At 32.6% G+C, this 20,849-nt stretch overlaps 1 protein-coding gene across 3 annotated transcripts in view; it reads left to right on the forward strand.

The window, feature by feature from the left end:
• Nucleotides 1–20,849, forward strand: part of ASCC3 (activating signal cointegrator 1 complex subunit 3) — a 325,569-nt gene that overhangs the window by 175,169 nt on the left and 129,551 nt on the right. For all 3 annotated transcript variants that reach the window (XM_074310218.1, XM_074310220.1, XM_074310219.1), the window contains exons 22-25: nucleotides 5,171–5,325; nucleotides 8,818–8,916; nucleotides 9,527–9,695; nucleotides 15,959–16,179. In XM_074310218.1, the coding sequence (XP_074166319.1) occupies nucleotides 5,171–5,325; nucleotides 8,818–8,916; nucleotides 9,527–9,695; nucleotides 15,959–16,179 (644 nt within the window). The remainder of the gene's footprint in view (nucleotides 1–5,170; nucleotides 5,326–8,817; nucleotides 8,917–9,526; nucleotides 9,696–15,958; nucleotides 16,180–20,849) is intronic.

Below are 20,849 nucleotides of genomic sequence, written 5' to 3' on the forward strand. Positions count from 1 at the left end.
AGTAATCTTTTCTTGTGGAAACTGTTATTTTATCATTGTACTAACAGCAGGGTCTAGAGAAAAAAAGGATCACTAGACTCAGGTTTGGGAGACCTGGTTTTTGTTATGGTTTAATCACAATAGCTTTTTTTTACTTTTGGAAGGCCAGTTAATTTTTATGAACCTCTTTTAAAAAAAAAAATAAAATAAATATATTAGTAAAAAAAATAAAATAAATATATTAGTATTTGCATAATAATATAACAAATTAGATTACTAGGAGGATCAATTGAAATAACATAGGTAAATCTCTTTTCAACTCTAAAAAGCTTTAGAAATTTAAAACAGCTGTGTCTTAGTAATGTTTTTACTAATGTCCTACTTTGGTGCCTCATTGTGGAGTGTAAGGAATCCTGAGTTTTCAAAGGTTATGTCAGCAGGACAAAGATTCTCAGAGGTTTAATAAGCAGGAAAAACTTCAGATATAAGCACAATATATTCAACTGAATTCAAAAAGGCTAATCAATAAAGGGTGGTGGGTTTTTTTAGTCATAAGAATTTAGAAAAGTCTGTTGAGTATTTATCTTCATCACCAGAGGCAAGACTATCAAATCCATAGATCCTTAAAGAATTATAGCATTAAAGAATTGTAGCATCAGTATTAAAGCAGTACTTTTGTTCTTCCCTGTTTTCTTTTTTTATTCTCTGGGAAAGCTTTTCTCAGACCTTCAGTTCTTTTCTTCAAACTTCCTATACTCCCAGCTAATTCCACCTTGAGAACCTGTCTCCTCTTTAAATGATATGAGACCATTTGTCACAAACTCCCTTCCCTCCCATTCTGTTAAATCTCAAAATTCCTTGATATCAAACCCTACTTTCTCTTATTTTCCCTAATCTCTGTCAATGGAGTAGCCCTTCCTCTTGCCAAGACCATCTCTCTGTCTGGGCCTTTGAAACTACTCCTTTTCAGGCTTCTTTACTGATTCATCTCTCATATCATATTCCCTATTTGGGAGTGTTTTTTGAAAACCCTCTCTCCTTTGCTTCTAACACTTCTCTATTATCAGTGAGATCATCAGTATTCATGAGTTCATTCTCTCTGTGCTGTTAACTTGAAGTTGAACCATGTTGATAAAATATTAGGAAAAAGTGCATCCTAACTCCTTCATTGAATCCTTTCCCAAAGACTTAATAAATGCACCAGATTTCTAATTGGGAAATTCTAGAAAAAGATATGGTAGGGGCAGCTAGGTGGCACAGTGCATTCAGAGCATCAGCCCTGAATTCAGAAGGACCCGAGTTCAAATGGGGTCTCAGACACTTAACACTTCCTAGCTGTGTGACCCTGGACAAGTCACTTAACCCCAGCCTCAAAAAAAGAAAAGAAAAGAAAGAAAGAAAGAAAAAAGAAAAAGATACAGTAAGCCACAGTGGCTAAGGAATACAGATAGAGACATTTGTAGACACTAGTGACTGAGTCTGACCAAGATCAATGCATGCAGAATTTTAAAGCACCCAAGGACTAAAAGACAAACAAGACTAGGAAGCTACAAGGCATGAAGGGAGCCAAGGATATCACTAAATTAACACAAATTGCAGAACAGGTAATATTTGGCAACTCTATTATACTCTACCCCATCCAGAGAGAAGCTAAAGTAGACATCAGCACACTGGGCAAGTGAAGATGATTTATTGCTAGCAGCCCCTAGCTATGTACTAAACAAGAAACAAGTTCACAAGCAAGCAATTAGCATGTTGCTCTAATTATAGTAATAAAACATTGACTTGATTCTAGTTTCTGTCCTAGTATGAAAGCCATCAATGGAATGAACAGTACAAGTATCCCAAATCAAAGGGGACTTTGTCAACTAGTGAGAAATCAACAGATACAAATCTTTTTAGAGCTCACATCACTTTTGGAAATATTAAGAGCTTACAGAATTCCCAGTTTGAGCTATAAAAAGCAGTATAAGAAGAGAGAAGCTCATGCCAGATAGTTTCCCCATGAAATCCAAAATCACGAAGTAATCTGGAAAACTGAGTAGACAGAAAGGAATTTCAACATAAAGAGCTATTATGAAGTCAAGGAAACTTAAGAAGCAAACCCAGAAGAGAATAACTTGAAAATACCTACAAGTAATATCTCAGAAAAAAATATAGCTTGGATTCAAGTCCAACCAGAAGGCTTAGATGAGCTAAAGAAAAAAGTTTTTAAAAAAGAACTAAAACTATTTTTATAAAACTAAAAGAAGAAAGGAAAAATTAGGGGAGAAAATGAAAGCTATAGAAGAAAAAATGTGAAAAGAGAATTAGCAGCTTTGAATGAAGTACAAAACCTATCCCAAGGGAATGACACCCTGAAAAGTAGAATGAACCAGATAGAATGTAATGACTTCATAAGACATCATGAAATATTAAAAGAATCTCCTTTCTCTCCTTACCCCCCTAAAAAAAGAAAAAAAGTGAGATGTTTTATAGTAAAAACAATTGCTCTGGAAAACAGACTGGCGGGAAAAAAAGGAATCAGACTGTCTGAATACCATGCTACCTTGCTACCTTTGTTCAGGTCCTCATTACCTCTTTCCAGAATTATTGCACTAGTCTTACAATAGATCTTTCTGTTACCATTGGTCTCCCAATGGTAGTCTATGCTACATTACTGTTCTAAAAAGTAATTTTCCTTAAGACTCTTTTTTCCTGTTGCCTGCAGGATCAAACCTCGTTTTAACTTTTTTAAGTCATCATTTGTTCAGTCATATTTTGGTTGTATCTAACTCTTCATGACTGTATTTGGTTTTTTCTTGGCAAAGTTACTAGAGTCATTTTCCATGGCCTTCTCAAGTTCATTTTATGGATGTATTAGGGTTAAGTGACTTACACATTTTCACACAGCTTACAATGTTTGAGGTCAGATTTAAACTCATGAAGGTAAGTCTGACTTCAGATCTGCTGCTATATTCATTGTATTACCCAGCTACCCATAACTATTCATAAATTGTTCCAAACTTTTTCAACTTCATTGTACATTATTCATCCCTTACTGTATGATCCAGTTGAAATGGTCTTCTAGTTCCTCCTACAAGATTATTTAAAGGTCTATGTGTATTAGCCATATCTGTGCTTTTACACTGGTGTATTTCATATCCCTAGAATGCACTCCCGAATCACCTGCACCTAACAAAATTTCTTTTACATGAAGCCTTTGCTGATCCCCCTAATTGCTAATACCCATCCCTCCCAAATTACATTGTATTTACTTTGTAATTATCTTCTCAATTTGTTTGCTATCTTTCCCCTCCCCCCAAAATACCAACTTTTCATGAATACAAATTATTTTATTATATTTATATCCCCAGCACATAATATAGTACTTGGCACATACAGAGTACTTAATCAATAAATTGGTTTGATATAATTTTGAATGGTTGTTTGCTTCTACTTTGATATCTTTTGCACATGACTTATCTGCTTTCAGCTGTTTATGTCATCTCAATCAGAAGCTGGATAAACTTGCTATGATAAAGTGAATTCAATATATTTTTGTTCTGATGACAGAACTAGAGGATGTATATGAAGAGTATTTATTTTATAGTTCAGCAGTGCTCCAGCCATTATTTTGCTCTTTCCTTTATAAACATACTTAAAATTTTGATTTGCATTCATTATGTTTCATATGAATAATGATGAACTATTTAGGAAGTTTTCATTTGGGATGAGGAATGAACAGACAAGAGGAAATACAAATCAAAATAAACATGATAACAGTATTAAAGGATCTTGTAGTTATCTCACTAAATCTTTCTAATATTACATGTGGCATGAGTATATTTTTAAGTATGTGTTATGACCTGGAATGTAGATGGGATGGTCATATATCAAGAATGAAAGGGGAAGACAGTAAGAAATAAGCATTTATAAATACATCTACTGTGTACCAAGCACTATGCTTAATTGTCTTTTCTTATATTTGTGGTTAAGTATCTCATTTGATCCTCATAGTAACCTAGCAAGGTAGGTACTGTTATTTTCCCCAATTTACAGATGAAGAAACTAAGTCAAATAGAGGTTAAAATGATTTTCCTTCACACAACCAGTAAATACCTTGGGCTCCATTTGAATTCAGGTCATTGTGACTCTAGATCTAGTAGTCCTTCCATTGTGCTGCCTAGCATGAGGTATACCCTAGTATAGCCAACAAATGTAAGAATGAGAAGATATCCTCCAGTATATCTGGGAGATATCTGTGGAGGAATTATTGGAAACCATGTACAAAATTCCACAGAGTGGAAAGTTGTAAGAGTTGAATTTTGCTTCATGCACCATATAATAAGCTTCACTAGTATTTCCAAAAATATTTTCTTGAATGGATCTGGGCACCCTGCACATTAATACATATCACAACTTAACCATGTTCTCTTAATGTCTAGCTCATGTCCATGTCCTTCTATACATTCTCTGCACAGACACCTCCCAACACACAATTTCTTTACATTTATTGATATTGCATGGATACTGGTGGGCATTCCATCAGTTGCTCATGTTCCATCAATATTCCATCCTTGTTTTCATCACATGACTAACTAATCTACTTTCTTTCCTATCATACATCTCTTATATGACCAGTATATTTTACTCTTATTCTCTGTTGATATCATATAGCTGCCTACTCTTGTCCATATTGATTTTCTCTGTTATCCTTTGGACGACCCTCACTTTAATTCTTTAAAGATAGGTATTTTAGATAATTCAATTGAAAGAATTTTGTTTTTTATAAAATAAGGGCCTGGGACTTTGTTTCAGAAGTTAAACTTGGGTTCATTAAAGACACCATATAGTTTCCCAAAGGCCATCTGATCCACTCTCCTCCATGTGATCAAATTATGCCTATATCTGCAACTAACAAAAACCAAGGAAGAACTGCTGAAAAAGTGGAGGAAAATCTCAATTTTTGGATTCTGTTTAATACAAATAAAGGTTAACATTGATTTTCACAGCTATGGTTTTTCTAATTCATCTTACCTGTTTCAAAATATTCAAACATACCAGGTTAAGAATGTCAGCCATTTTATATAGGACACCAGAAAAAAAGCAATAAAATCACTTTCCCTAAAATCCTATTTACTAATCATATTGTTTTGGTTTTTCTTTTCCTGTATATGCACATTTCATTCTCTTAGTATTTTCTTTTCAGGTCATATGCTGCATCATGTGAATATTGGACTAAAGGTCAAACAATGTGTCCATCAGATTCCTTCCATTACACTGGAAGCAACTATCCAGCCCATTACACGCACTGTACTCCGAGTGAGGCTGAACATCTGTCCTGACTTTAAGTGGAACGATCAGGTAAAACCAAAAAACACTTAGCAACTATAGTTAAAAAGAACATTGTATTTAACTCTTTAACACATACTTTCAAAAAAATGTGAGTCACATTAACTTAATTGCAATACTAATCTAAGGTATAATATTAACATAGGAAACTCATAGAAGAACTTTGTAGTTCTAGGAAAACTGACATTTCAACTACTTAACAATTTATTATAAACATCAGGAAATCAGAAGAAAGGTAAGTTTATAACCAATACAAGGTATGCTCAATCTGACTGATCTGTTCCATAATCAAAGTCTACATGGCATTCAGAAAATCAATGTGAATTTGATATGACTTTAAAATTTTAATTCTGGGCTACAATTCATATATCACAGGTTTGATCTTGGACTCTGAGTACATTTTAAAAGAAATTTTTGTAATAATCTGGATCTCTAACTCATCTTCCTCATGGTGGCACCAGATGCACAGAATTTACCTGAGATTCAGAAGCTCAAAAAGATCATATAAAGGGAAATAAAAGACACAAAAGGGCTTTTTCTTTTCTTGTCCTTTGGTCATGCCATGTTTTTACAATACATGTTGCTTTTATTCTACACACATGGCCTATATACATTGTTAAGAAACACAAATAGTCCCATCAAGTCCCTAATGGCATGTTTCATGCAATTTTCTTTGCTCTTCATTCATTACTTCAAGTCACACAGTTCTGCTTCAAAAGTGTAAGTAACTTCCATAATTTTAAAAATGATTCTGTTTTTCATCAGTTAAGATTGTAATTATTTCATACATTAAAAATGTTGGAATAAGAATGACTTAAGTACTAACTTTTTAACAACCATCAATTGGAGGGGAGGAAATGATGCTTTTTAATTTAACAACACAAATTTCAGTTTTTATTTTCTTAACAAAGATATCTCATTGTTTATGTAGAATGAAGATTTATATTTTCCCATTTTTATTATGTCAAAGATTTCCTTTTGGTTTTCATTTGGTGTATTTGTTACACTGGTAACAAAACTCTCAATACCATTTATAAATTTTTTAAATTTATTGCCACCTTTTTTTTTTTTTTTTTTTTTTAATGTACTGGGAAACCTATTTCATAATCAAATCCTACATGGAAATTCTAGAAAAAGCAAAAGTTAATTCAAATTTGAAGGCTCATAGAAGGTATATATCTAATTTAAATTACTTAAAAACATTATTTCCAAAAATTTGCAACTGAAGAATCAGAGAACCTGAATTTTAATCTAAATTGGCCACTAATTTGGACTCAGGAAATTGCTTAATCTTTTTATAATTTGGTATACTACATCTTTAATACATATAAAATTATATTAGTCATGTCTCTGAGTTCATGTGAAGAACTTATAAAAATTATTTTAAAACTTTTTACAAATATAAAATGCTAAATAAATACCAACTTAGATTATATTAATCTCCCCCCATCCATTTCTGCTGGTAAGTTTTCTCTGAGTTTGAATTGAAAGCAGTAGTCAGTAACCTGCTTATATAAATTGCTATCATGTAGCTTTTATTTACAGATATCATCATTTTGATTGTATCTTGATCCCCATCTCCAAAATTATTTTTAATCATATTTTCTCAAATACCGATGTAAATATATTATCTTTTCATTTTGAACAAGTCACCTATATCGGTGGTGTCAAATTCAGATAGAAATAGGTGCTATTTAATCAGATTTTACAATGACTAGTCAGATAACCAGGCTCAACTGGAATAAGGGAGACCTGAGTTAAAGTCTACCCCCCAGACACTTATTAGTTCTGTGACCCTGGACAAATCACCTAATCCTGTCTGTCCTATTTCTTCATCATCAAAATGAGCTGGAGAAGAAAATGGCAAACCATTCCAGCATCTTTGCCAAGAAAACCCCAAATGGTCGCAAAGAATCAGACATGACTGAAAATAATTGAACAGCAATAGTAACTACAAAACCATACATAAGGATCTCTTGTCAGCCACATATTGACTTGGAGAATTATATATTAAAATTATTTCTGTTCAGTTACATTATTTGTTTTATCAAATATTTCCCATTACAAGTTTAGACTACACCTGGGATTGTTGTAGATCACATGTTTTGACACCTCTGCACTTGATCAATGATCTCTAGAATGGAAGCCCTGTCATTTGAGATCTACCAATCAGAGTATAAAAAGATTTGTTGCTTCCCTAAACTTCCATAATTGGTCATGGGGATTGTTACTAACACACAACTTCACCTATTATGACCCCACATTTCCCCACTCTGATCTCTTCCTACATTTTAAACTAAACATTCTCCCCTCACTGCAGTAATGACTTAACCAATCTGAGTGCCCATTACAGCTTGTGCCACAGACATCATTAGGCAAAACCTGCTCCTCCACTTTATCCTAATCCCCTTATTCCAGTTCAAGGGGTTCTAATATCTCCCTATTGACTTTTGAGAACAAATTAATAGCTATTGCGTTTTGCATTTAAAATCTTTAAACTAAACCACCTAGCCCCAAATTACCTTTCTCGCCTTATATTATTTCCCTTCTTGTACTCTAGACTTTAGGTAGAATGTCTTTCTTTCTCTCCTTCATACTCATACCAAAACATAACTAAAAGACATAAACATACATGGGAAATTAATATATGACATTTTTAGAAGGAGAATAATGTAAAGAAAGGAATGGATTGGAATTTAAAACTTGGTGAGTTAAAACCAGCAACAAGTCACTGACACTTATTTTTGTACTATATACAGGAAATATATATCTATACCCCCAAAAAGAAGATTTCTGTTGAAAATTTATTAAATTCAAAATTATTATAACTTGTTATTTGATTATTATTTTCCATTTAAAAAAAGGAATATGCCTGTTTGGCTAGGTACATTGATCAAAATTAACGAATAATTTATTGCTAGCAAAAATTTTTATTTATAATTGCAACACATTCTCTAGATCCTTTGCAGGGATATCAGCTGCTTGAAGGCAGGTAATATCTTTTTTTTTTTTCCTCAATATCCTCAACATTTAGGTGCCTGGAACACAGTGAATGTTTAGCAGATGTTTATTGACTGACTATTAATTATATCTAATGGGAACAAAAAGAATGTTGTATCATTTATAAATAAAATAAAAGTATTTTTTAAAATGTTTATTTGATCTTTATCTTAACCATTTTTCAAATTCTGTTTTTGCATTAGCTTTATAACATAGTAGTAAAGTAGCATATATATATATATATATATATATAAAATTTGTAAGTAAATACACTCAGATACACATATAAATAAGTCTTGGGGGGTACTCCAAAAATTTCTCACATTATTAATCTAGATATTTATAATTTGAACTATTTTATTGGTCAGTGTAATATCTAACTTTAAAAGGAGCTTATTGGTTCTTTTCCTTCTTTCAATTTACCATGCAAGTAAGAAATCTTTATTGTGTACATATACCATAATATATAATACATTTTGTACACTGATCTTGTTTTTTCTCTAGGTGCATGGTACAGTTGGAGAACCCTGGTGGATATGGGTAGAAGATCCCACAAATGATCATATTTATCATTCTGAATATTTTCTTATTCAAAAAAAGCAGGTAAATGCATAAAGTCATTTGTATGTTAGGCATTTAAGAAATGTTTGTTTGAATACATTGTATAGACTAAGATAGGGAAAGAGGAACATGTACTTGATAAATTACATTTTCTGTGTTTACACCTTTTCTCTTCACTTTTATTATAAGTTGGAATTTATCCAGTTAAAAAGATCACAGTTGAATAATACATACATTTTTGTTGTGATGCTTATTCTGATCAGTTCAGAAAGTAAGAATGAGGCATATATAATTTTACTGTAATTATAGTTTTATTGTGATTTATCAAGTGAAAATATTCATAATTTTAGAGCATGAAGAGGGCACAGAAATTATATGTTTCAAGTGCCAAGTAAAAAAAGTTATTTTTCTTTTGATGGTCTTTATGTACATCATTAGATTAAACTTTATGCTATTAAGTATTCTCAGGAAAGAACTTTCTGCAGGTTTCAGCAACTTTCAATTTCCATATACTATTTAGTTTGCCCTAGTACATCTTGCTTAGAGACATACTATAGCATATATTTTTACTAAGTGTATTTTTAGAGAGCAACCTGCTACTTGTAATGTAATTGGAAGATCCAAACTCATAATTGACTTTCTCTTATATTAGGTCATTGCAAAAGAATCTCAGTTATTGGTATTTACAATTCCTATTTTTGAACCTTTGCCTTCTCAATACTACATTCGAGCAGTTTCTGACAGATGGCTAGGAGCAGAGGCTGTATGTATAATCAACTTTCAACATTTGATTCTACCAGAGAGACATCCTCCTCATACAGGTAACATGTTGTCAGGAATTTGAATTATTACTTTCTCTAAACTATTGCATCAATTAATTCTGGTTGATATTATTGTATACAAATTAAAAACAGTATGTAATCATATTTTTAAAATATTTTTCCCATATCCCCTTCTTGTCTAAAAACTTGTGTTTGTTTGTAATTTATAAAATTTAAAGATAATTACTTGAATTGGTGGTCACAATTTTCTTTTATTTTTGATATATAAAAATCATTCATTTTTGTAAATATGAAATCTTGTCCAACCCTGAAGAGTCCATGATTTCATGAAATATATTGAATGAATGGAATGAATTAGTGTTTTATTGAGTGCTGTCTGCCAATCAGTGTACTGAGCATGAGAGAGAAAAAACTAAATGGTCTAAAGGAAACTCTGTTACACTCCAATAAAAGAAACTAAAGTTGCAGGGCAAATGGGAAGACCTAGAAATCCTAAGAGTGATCAGAGATAGAAATGAAAAGTCTTGGGTCCAAATACAATTGACAACTTCAGTCTTATTCAGACCAACTGATCAGTTAGTTAAACAAAGTTAAACAAAGATTACAGCTCTGGGAGGCTATAATAAGGGGAGAGAGTAAAGAGAAAGAGCATTCCCCATTGTGGCAAGCCTTTTTACCCCTGGCAGTGAATATTATGAAATACACCATTTGTTGTTAACTGGCCCTGATAGAGGTGAATGAGATGATACCTACTTTTATGATCATTAGTTAATGTGAACTATTCCTTTAGATGTTAGTATCCTTTTCTTATTTGCCTGTATTCTCTTTACAGAGAATCTTTAAAAGCTAAATAAATATTTTGCATGAATATTAATTCAGAATGTGTGCAATATAAAATTCTTTTGTTATTATTTCTCAGCATCTGCTCATCTTTCCAATTCGAGTTTGTTTGGGGCATTTTGGACTTTTTCCCCATGAGACACTTAATAACTGGGTATCTCTAGGCAAATCTCATAACCTTTCTGAACATCAGTTTTCTCATCTGTAAAATGAAGGAGTTGAACTCAGTAACCTCTAAGATCCTTCACTTGAACTTTCTGAAATATCCTTGCATAGGCTATAACTAATGTCAGATATTTTCCTTCTAAAATTTTTAGTTGGCATCTTTTACTTTACAAATTTCCTTTGTGCATCTGCATTAAAATGAGATGGGGGAAATGGAGCAGGGGAGATACATACAATGGAAACTTTAAAATTTTTTTTAAATTTAAAATAGACATTCAAGTACAATAACTGTATACATTTCTTGCCTTCCCCAGTTTTAGCAACCCTATCAGTTGCCAGGGTATTGGTTAAGTCTGTCCCTTTCTGGCTCCTCTTTCCTTCCAAATAAACAAACAGTTAAACAAACAAATAAATTAATAAGTAAATACATACATACATACATACATAAAAAACAACAATAATTTTAAAAACCTACTCGTGTTTCCTAGTAAAGCCCATATTTACCTATTTACCCAGAAACTTGACTATAGATTTCTAGTTAAAAGAAACAAATATCACTACTTTATTGGAATATTTACTCAAATATTTAATATAATTTTTTTTTTATAGCTGCCATTTTATTTGCACTTGTATATATTCTACTGGCATAGATCTGGCAAATCATCTTTTCTAAAGTTAGGCTATTTTAACTTGGTGGTATAGGTTTAAGTCTATGATAGAAATATACAAAATGTTAATAAAAGTCTCTTAATTTTTTTGTTTATTTGTTTCTTTACTGTTTTTTGTTGTTGGATTTGGTTTTTTTTTGTTTTTTTTTGTTTTGTTTTGTTTTTTAGATTAGGTTTCCCTATCTCATCAAGTCTGGATGTATAATGGCCAATCACAAGCCTTATCATAATTCTGAAAAACACAGGAGTTTTGACCTTCATTTTTTCTGCAGGATCAGTTTCACCTCATCTGAGGCAGCCTGGTGTGTCAAACTTAGTTCAGACATCCAGTCAATCAGGTTTAGCTCTGCTGCTGCACAAAACTCCCAAATTAAAGAAAGCTACTAGCCTCAGAATCACGAACTGCAGCTAACATCGACTTGGACAAAAATATCTGATTATGTTAGAGTCTAAAAAATTATTAAATTTTATTACATAAAATTTTTTTATGTGCATTATTTTTATTTTAAACTTAAATACATAATAAGAAAAGAAAAAAAATCCCTGTCCACTGCAGAACATGAGAGGATTAAAAATATAAAAGAAATAAATTCGCATTTCAAGAAAGCCTATATAATAAATACTACATATTTTCAGAGCTGTTCATCTATTCTTTGCTTCCTTGTAGGCTTTGTTTTGTTTTCTGCTGTGCACTTTTACCTTTTTCTTTTTGGCCCTTTCTCCACTGCTCACCCTCCATCAAGGAAACAATTATATGGATATACACACATACACTGCATATGCACATATGTATACATATACACATACATTCATATATTATACATAGTTATAATCATATTCATATACATTCTTTCATATTTATGTAATGCCATATTATGCTTATTTCCATCTGTCCTCTGTTTCTCTGAAGCTATGTTGCATCTTCATTCCTAATTTCAAATCTTTCCATATTTTTCTATATCCATTCTTCTAACTTTTTACTATCTAGTTGTTTTAAATAGTTTAAAACATTATTAACATGGCAAACATATAGTGTAATTTATCTGTTTTTCTTTTTTCGTGAAATCTAAGATAAAGCTTTTGTTTTATCTGAGATTATGATTACTATATCTGAATTTTTAACATAAATTCTGTTCTCGATTTTTTATGTTTGTGTGTATCATTTTAATAGCATTTTCTGAAAATATTAAGTTCAAATTTTTAATTTACTATTTGTTTTCATTTTTTGGGTAAATTCATCCAATTCACATTCTAAGCTCTAATTACTTGTTACTTTCCTATTTTCTTCACTATCCTTTTCACCCTATTCTTGTCCCTCTCCACTCCTTTCTTTGCTTCTACCCCTCCCTGTATTCTTATCCTTCCTGACTCCTCTACTTTACTTCTACCTTTTTCCCCCAAAAAATAATCCCTCCTATATCATCTTCCCCAATCCTGTAATCTCCCTCTCTCTCCAAGAAATTAACCTTTTCCTTGCCTTCTTATTTCTTTTCAAAATTAGAAGACTTAAATCCTTCTAGATATGTTGTTCCTTATTTAGTCCATTTCCAATGAGAGTAAGATTTCAGCACTTTCCCCTCACTAGTTTCTTTTTTATCTGTTTTTCCTTTTTTTTTTTTTTTTTTTTTTTTTTTTGCCTCATTTGTTTGAGATAATTACTCCTTTTTATCTTTCCCTACAGTTTTATATTGTTTTAGAATCACCCACCATACTTAGCTCAACCAAAGGTTTTCTTTCAAACTATCCAAATAAAAATGATAATTACAAAGGAACTGATAATATTTTAATATATAAGAAGTAAACAATTTGACCTTATTGAGTTCCTTATAATTGGACCTTAATGTTTACTTTATAATTTCTCCTGGATGTTATATGTCAAATTTGCCCTTAAGCTCTCCTGTTTTTGTCACAAATATCTGAAAGTCTTTCTATTAAAGGCCATTTTTTAAAAAATTTAGGATTATTCTTAACTTTGCTAAGTAAGTTATCCTTGGTTTTAATCCCAACTCTTTTGCTCTATGAAATGTAGTATTCCAAGACTATAGTCTTTCAACATAGTATCCGCTAGGTCTTGTGTAATCCTTACTATAGCTCCATAATATTTAAATCGCTTTTTCCTTATTGCTTCCAGTATTTTCTCCTTAACCTGGGAGCTTTGAAACTTGCCCATGACATTTCTATAAGTTGTCCTCCTGGATCTCTTTCAGATGGTGATTGGTGGATTCTATTTATTTATTTATTTATTTATTTTTCTATTTCTGCTTTGACTTCTTGTTCTAGAACTTTAATATAAACTGATAATTCCTTGATAATGTCTTATAATATTGAATCAAGATTCTCTTTTTTAATCATTATTTTCAGACAGTCCCACTATTCTTTTTTTTTTAGTCCTATTATTCTTCTATTATTTCTCTTTAACCCATTCTCTAAATCAATTGTTTTTCTGATGATGTATTCCTCATTCTGCTCTGATTTTTTATTCTTTTTATTTTTTTTTTCATGCCTTACAATATCATTTGCTCCCTGTTGTCCCATTCTAATTTTCAAGGAATTATTTCTTAAGATTTGGTTCTATTTCAAGTTGGTTGACTGTATTTTCATAATTTTCTTGGATTGCTCCTATTTTTTTCTAATTTTCCCTCAATCTCTCTCATTTGATTTTTAAAATCCTCCTAAAATTCTTTTAAGGAATCTTTCTGTGCTTAGTCATTTGATGTTTCTCACTGAAAAAGGAGCAGCTTTTTTAGTTCTATTATCTTCCTCTGAATAAGAACCCTGATCTTCTCTATCCCCATGGTAGCTATTTGTGGTTGGTCTTTCTCCTTTGCTTTCTCATTTTTATTTTATTGTTTTATTTTATTTTTAGCAGCTATTAGTGTGATCTAGTTCTAGTCTCAAGGTATTAGTAATTATTTTCCAAGTGCCAGGTCCTTCTTATTGTTATTTTTAAAAGTCTATCAGGAGGCTCAACCTTGGACTCTTCTCTCTATTCCTAAGTGTTGGCTAGAGCTCCAAGTCATGTTGCCACACAAAATGATCTTACTTCCTACAGTCCTCCAATAGCTGTAAACTACAGCTGTCCCCTCTTCCCTGGAACTGAGTCCAGGGACTATACTCTCCTACAGGTGTCAACATAGCTGTGGTTGGCATCTTTTCATAGTGGAAGGTCCTTCAATCTTCTTTTTCAGCAGTCAGACCCCTCACACTGTTCATGGGATGAAATTTCTAGGGCCAAACATTAGTTGTTCCCCCAGAGTTTGTCGTTTGTTGATTCTGCAGAATTGGCCCGGAGATGTTTGTACTCGGAACCTCTGCCCCTGAGAGATCAAGTCTTTCATGGGCTCTTCTTAGGTTGTCTGTGGAGTACAAAAAAGAACACCATGATTTTTGTTTATTTCTGCTGCTCTACATTCACTCTAAAGCAATGTTTTGTCTTTTTCTGTGGAGGAAATTTGAAGAACCAAAAGTTTTTTGACCCTTTTGACCATCTTCCCAGAATCTTCTCTCAACATAAAACTTTAAAGAAATTCTTAGCATTACATAACAAAAGACATCTGATTTAAAATGTACTTTCAATTTCTCATTATCCATGGTAATAAGGGCAATTATATTTTAGATATTCCTATATTATTTTTATTTGAGGAGTTCATTTTAAACTAGTGAGCGTCCTTTATGTTGTGAAACTCCAAAGTGAAGAATAAATTCAGTATCATTCTTTAAATTCACCATTTTGTTTTACTGCTCTATATCTCCCAATATCATACTAAAGTGGAAATGAAAATTATTTTTTTTAATGTCTCTGCCTAGATAATTAAGTATTTTACTTGCAAGTCCCTAGTGATTTTGCTTTGTTTCAATCTTCTGAACTGCCCCTGTAGCAAACTTCAGATTTCCATAAATAGACCTATTCAGCTTCTCCCAAATTTTAGTATTTTTCAGAATGAGTACTAATAGGAAATTGGCAGATTGAACACATACCAATGTCATTATGCATAATGGGATAATATCTTAGTTTCTAAAATGTAATAGAGAAATATTCTAAAAATAATGTAATCCAAGATAGAAGAATGGATATCTAATAACATTGTTTTTTTGTTTTTTTTGTTTTTTTTGTTAATAAGGAAATGCAGTTTTTGGCATTATGGAAAATAGATATATTGGTACATTAGGTCTGTTGATTAGTAGAGAGTTATTTATATCATAGGATTAACAAAATTGTCCAGGCTCTGGTTTAAAAAAATACACAAAACTGGAACTTTTTGTCAAGCTAAAAAAGCTTTGACTATGGTACAAGTTTCTGCCCAAGAACTAACCTAACTAGGCGCACAGTGACTTAATACCAAAAGTTTGACCTAAGAATATTTAGAAATAATCACCCGCAGTGGGAAAAACCTTGAACTGTGTTTTAAAGAATGTAATCATGATAGTTCAGAAGACAGCTCTGAATATTGTTCTACCTTATATTCATTTGGAATATGACAAGCCTTTTGAGTCTCTATAGAAAGAGTACTCTTCAAAAATTTCAACTCTTTTCTTCTCTCTAGTAGTTTGTAACTGATTTATAGTGAAATAATTTCTTTTTTTTGTTATTTTTTTACCCTAGTTTGATGACTGCTTATCTTATTTCAGAATTACTGGATCTTCAGCCATTACCTGTCACAGCTTTGGGATGCCGGAAATATGAATCCTTATACAACTTCACCCACTTCAATCCTGTACAGACACAAATATTTCACACGCTGTATCACACCGACTGTAATGTACTACTTGGAGCACCCACTGGCTCAGGAAAGACTGTAGCTGCTGAGTTAGCCATCTTCAGAATCTTTAACAAGTATCCCTCATCAAAGGTTTGTTTAAAAAATATATAATACTTGGCTTCCTTTTTCCTTAATCAAAGAATAGAGAAACAAATTTCCAAAACTTTTGAAAAGGTCATTGAGTATTTGCTGATCTCCCAATATACAAAAGAATTAGTATATAATAGTAAAAAGGTGACGTCTTGGGAAATTAAACTAACAGTGTTACAACCAAAATACATAGGTGCATTCATGACCTCAGAGATGTAACTACTTATTCTAGTGGTGCTCCATCACTTTTCCTTTCTTCCAATTCAGTTCATTAGAGGACTCCTTCCTCAAACAATTTAACATTTGAAGAATACTTAGTCATCTGTAATTCCTCAGAATATGTATGTGTTAACCATTATCCTGTCTACATAAGTAGTCCACCTCCTTTTCCAATCTTGTGCTTAGTAAATAATATTTTATTGCAACATTATACACTAAAATCATCATTGGTAAATATTCGATTGCATAAATCTATTCATTGTGATATTCCATAGTTGTAGTGTAGGCTACGCATTTCCCAAATACTACAATCTAGATTCAAGACCAATATTTCCTTCCTATACCATTCTGAACCAATTTCATTATTTATCAAGAGGACTTCTCCATAACTTAGATTCTCAATGACCTACCTACCCAAATAATAGTCAGCATATTCTTCATCCATTTGATTTTTTCCATATGTTTTGTCAAACCAGTTTGTTTTGTGTGATAGTGAATGTCCATGAGAGGACCTTGGAGTTTTCAACAAGGCTTAATTTATTCAATATTAAATCTTATGGGGCAAAAGGGATCATTTGAAAGATATCATAATTTCTAGAGACTTAATTTTTTTTTAATTTTGCACAGATCATATAATTTTAATTCCATTGGAGAGGATACATTTCTCTGTTTTATGCCTCACTTAATGATGATCATATCATCAATTCAGATTATCTCTGTCATTGCAGATGATATGTGAGCTTTTATTATATACTAATGCCTGAGCAACATTTTCTAAAAATGTAAAAATACCAATAACAATTTCTTTTGATCATTTGATATCTTTTGCTCATTTTTATTTCATTTAATGTTTTATTTTCCCCCAATTATATGTAAATCAATGTTTATTTGTTTTTAAAACTTTGAGTTCTAGATTCGCTCCCTCTTTCCTCCTCACCCTCTCATTGAGAAGACACATGTGAAGTTATAGAAAATATTTCAATAAAATTCATATTAAATATTTTTGTAGGTGTAGGCTTTTTTTTTTCCTATTCTAAAATTTTCTTTTGGGATACATGCTTAGTAGTGGAAGAGTATGCGTTTTTTTTCTGGCCTTTTGGGCATAGTTCCAGATTGCTCTGCAAATTGATTGAATCCTTCACAGTTCTACCAACAATGCATTAATGTCTCATTTTTCCCATATTCCCTCAAATATTTGTCATTTTCCTTTTCTGACTCATTAGTCAATGTAATAGGTATGAGGTAATATCTCAGAATTGTTTTAATTTGCAATTCTACAATCAATAGTGAGTTGTTGTTGTTTTTTTTTTATTTTGTCTATGTGTCCAAATTTATCACTTGAGGGATGACTCTTATTTACAAATTTGACTCCATTCCTATATGTTTGAGAAATGAGGGCTTCATCAGAGGTACTTGCTTCAAAATTCTCTTCACAGTTACTGTTGTTAACTGTATCCCCCTTTTATTCTGTTTCCTTTCCTTTCACCCTGTCTCTCCTCAAAAGCTTTTTGCTACTGATTATCCCTCCCAGTATGCCTTCTTTCCTATCATTCTCCCTCTCTATATCCCCCTGCTCCTAACTTCATGAAGGGCAAGATAGATTTCTAAACTGTAATGTCCGGGCTAGCTTTCTGGAGGTCCTTCAGACGGGCCTTGGTCCAATCTCTTCTAGCAGTCTGAAGTCTCAACCAGTCTCCCCTATAGTGCAGGAGGCATGAAAGCCACCATGAGGTTGGTCAAAGATAGAATGTCTATCTTATAGTCCTTCTTGGCCCTATATACCTTATTGTAATTACATCATTACAGCATACTGATTATGTGTGAACTTAGAGAACCAGTACATCACCATGCTAAGTACTAAGTATATATGTGAACTAGAGAAAAATCATCTCATCAATTCTACTGAGTTAACACCTTGTTTCAAGTATACTTCTTCAGAGTTCTGGCTCTCTACACTAAACCTTATTGAGCATGCATGCTATTTCCTTTTTGAGCTAGTTCTGATGAGAGTTGAGGTTCACTTATTTCTGCTCTTTTCCCCCTTTTCTTCACCAGTGTAAAAGGTCCCTCATGCCTCCATTATGGGAGATAATTTACATCATTGGACCTCACCCTATCTTCTTTCACCCCTCAGTTTTATTTTTTTGTTAGATATTATCCCCTCATATTCAACTCACATCTGTGCCCTCTGTCTATTATTTCTTCTAACTATCCCAGTAATGAGAAAGTTCTTATCCTCCCATGTAGGAATGTAAATAGATTAACCTTAGTAAGTCTTTTATAATTTCCTTCTCCTAATTACCTCCGGATGCTTCTCCTGAGTCTTGTAATTGAAGGTCAGATTTTCTGTACAGCTCTATTCTTTTCATCAAGAATTCTGTAAAGTCTGCTGTTTCGTTAAATGTCCACCTCTTACTCTGAAGGATAAGTTGGGTAAGTGATTCTTAATTGTAATCCTAGCTTCTTTACTCTCTGGAATATCACATTGCAACCCTTTTAATCCATTAATATTGAAGCTACCAAACTAGTGTTACTTAACTGTCTACCATACTTAAATTGTCTCTTTCTGGATATTCGCAATGTTTTCTTCTTGACCTGGGAGCTTTGAAATTTGGCTATTATATTGCTGAAAGTTTTCATTTTGGGATTTCTTTCAGGAAGTAATTGGTAGATTTTTTTCAATTTCTGTTTTACCCTCTTGTTCTAGAATATCAGGACAATTTTCCATGAGAATTTTCTAAAAGATGTCTAGCCTCTTTTTTTTTTTTGATTGTGGTTTGCAAGTAGTCCAGTAATTTTAAAATTCTCTTTCCTAGGTCTGTTGTCCAGGTTAGCTGTTTTTCCAATGAGATATTTTATGTTGTTTTCTATTTTTTCATTCTTTTGGTTTTGTTTTATTGTTTCTTAATTTCTCATAAAGTAGTTAGATTCCATTTGCTCAATTCTATTTTTTAGGAATTTTTTTTTCTCAATGAGCTTTTGTACCTCCTTTTCCATTTGGCCAGTTTTGCTTTTTAAGCCATTCTTCTCCTCATTGTCTTTTTGTGCTTCCTTTTCATTACTTGATTTCTCTAATTTTTCCTCTATCTCTCATATTTGATTTTCAAAATCTCTTTTGAGCTCTTTCATGACCTAAGACCAAATTTTATTTTTCTTGGAGGCAAGAGCTTTGACTTTATCTTCTTCTGAGTGTGGACTTTGATTTTTCTTGTCACCATAGTAACTTTTTTTGGTTAGAATCTTTTTCTATTGTTTGTTCATTTTCACAGGCTATAATTTGAATTTTACTCTTTTAAAATAGGGTTGTATTTCCAAGGTGGAGTTGCAGTGTCCTAAGCTTCATGGGTTTTGTGCAGGTGTTTTCAGAGATCCTTCTAGGAACCTGACCACAAGCACTCTTTTTCTGCCCTAAAACTGTGAGGAGGTCCCAACTTCATTGTGGCTGTAAGTTCTAGTGTGCTAGTGCTCCTCCTCACCCTGGGACTGTGTGAGCCAGGCTTATGTCCCAGATCTGGGTATAGGTAAAGCAACAGAGTCCTGCCTCATTGTTAATAAAGAGACCCTTGTAATCTTACCAGCTGTTCACCATCTGCACTTCTGGAAGCTGCTGCTGCTTCTATTGCTGCTGCCTCTACTGATTCCGTGGCTCCCAAGCTTCCTGGTTTGCTGGGATTCCTCTCACACCCCAATGCAGCGAACCTTTCTTGCTGATCTTCCAGGTCATCTTTGGTGTCGGAGGGCTGAGAGGTCTTAAAACCAACAGTGTCTCTGAGGGATCATATCTGTGGTGGCACAGTCTGTTAGATTGTACTGCACCACTACTGGCCTTCTAAGTTGTCTCTGGCTGGAAAATTATTTCTTTTTGGGAATTTTTTTGCTCTAAAATTTACTTAGAATTATTATTTAAAGATATTTTGAAGGGTTTGGGAGATAGCTCGGCCCAAGTCCTTATTTTTACTGTCTTCTTGACTCTGCCTTCTTTTGTCTGCTCTTTTATATAGCCTGAAAATTAATCCTTTATTCTTTCAAAATTATATAACTTCCAGCATAGATTCCTTCAGTAATTAATTTATATGATCAAGTTTCTTCACCCAAATTCATTTTTTTAAGTGCCCTTTCCTCTTCATGTGCTCTCTCTTGCGCTAAGATATTAGAGTACTAATGTGGTAGATTTGCTGTTATTGGTAATAATAGATTATCATAAAAATGTTAATAGAGAGATTCCAATTTTTTTTTGGCCTCTTTATTATATTCATTCCCATTTCATCTAAATTTGTGCTTATGGTGATTTGACTTTGTTGGTTTCACACCAAGCTTGAGTTAGATGAGTTTAACCCTTAAGAGCTCTTTACTATTTTATGAGGAAATTATGTTTCCATCATCTTCCTTCATAAAATTTTGCAAATAAACTGTTGTTGCTGCTAACTTTCAGCATTGTTGAGATGTGTTTT

Source organism: Sminthopsis crassicaudata, chromosome 4 (genome assembly GCF_048593235.1).
Source record: "Sminthopsis crassicaudata isolate SCR6 chromosome 4, ASM4859323v1, whole genome shotgun sequence".
NCBI classification, from domain to species: domain Eukaryota; kingdom Metazoa; phylum Chordata; class Mammalia; order Dasyuromorphia; family Dasyuridae; genus Sminthopsis; species Sminthopsis crassicaudata.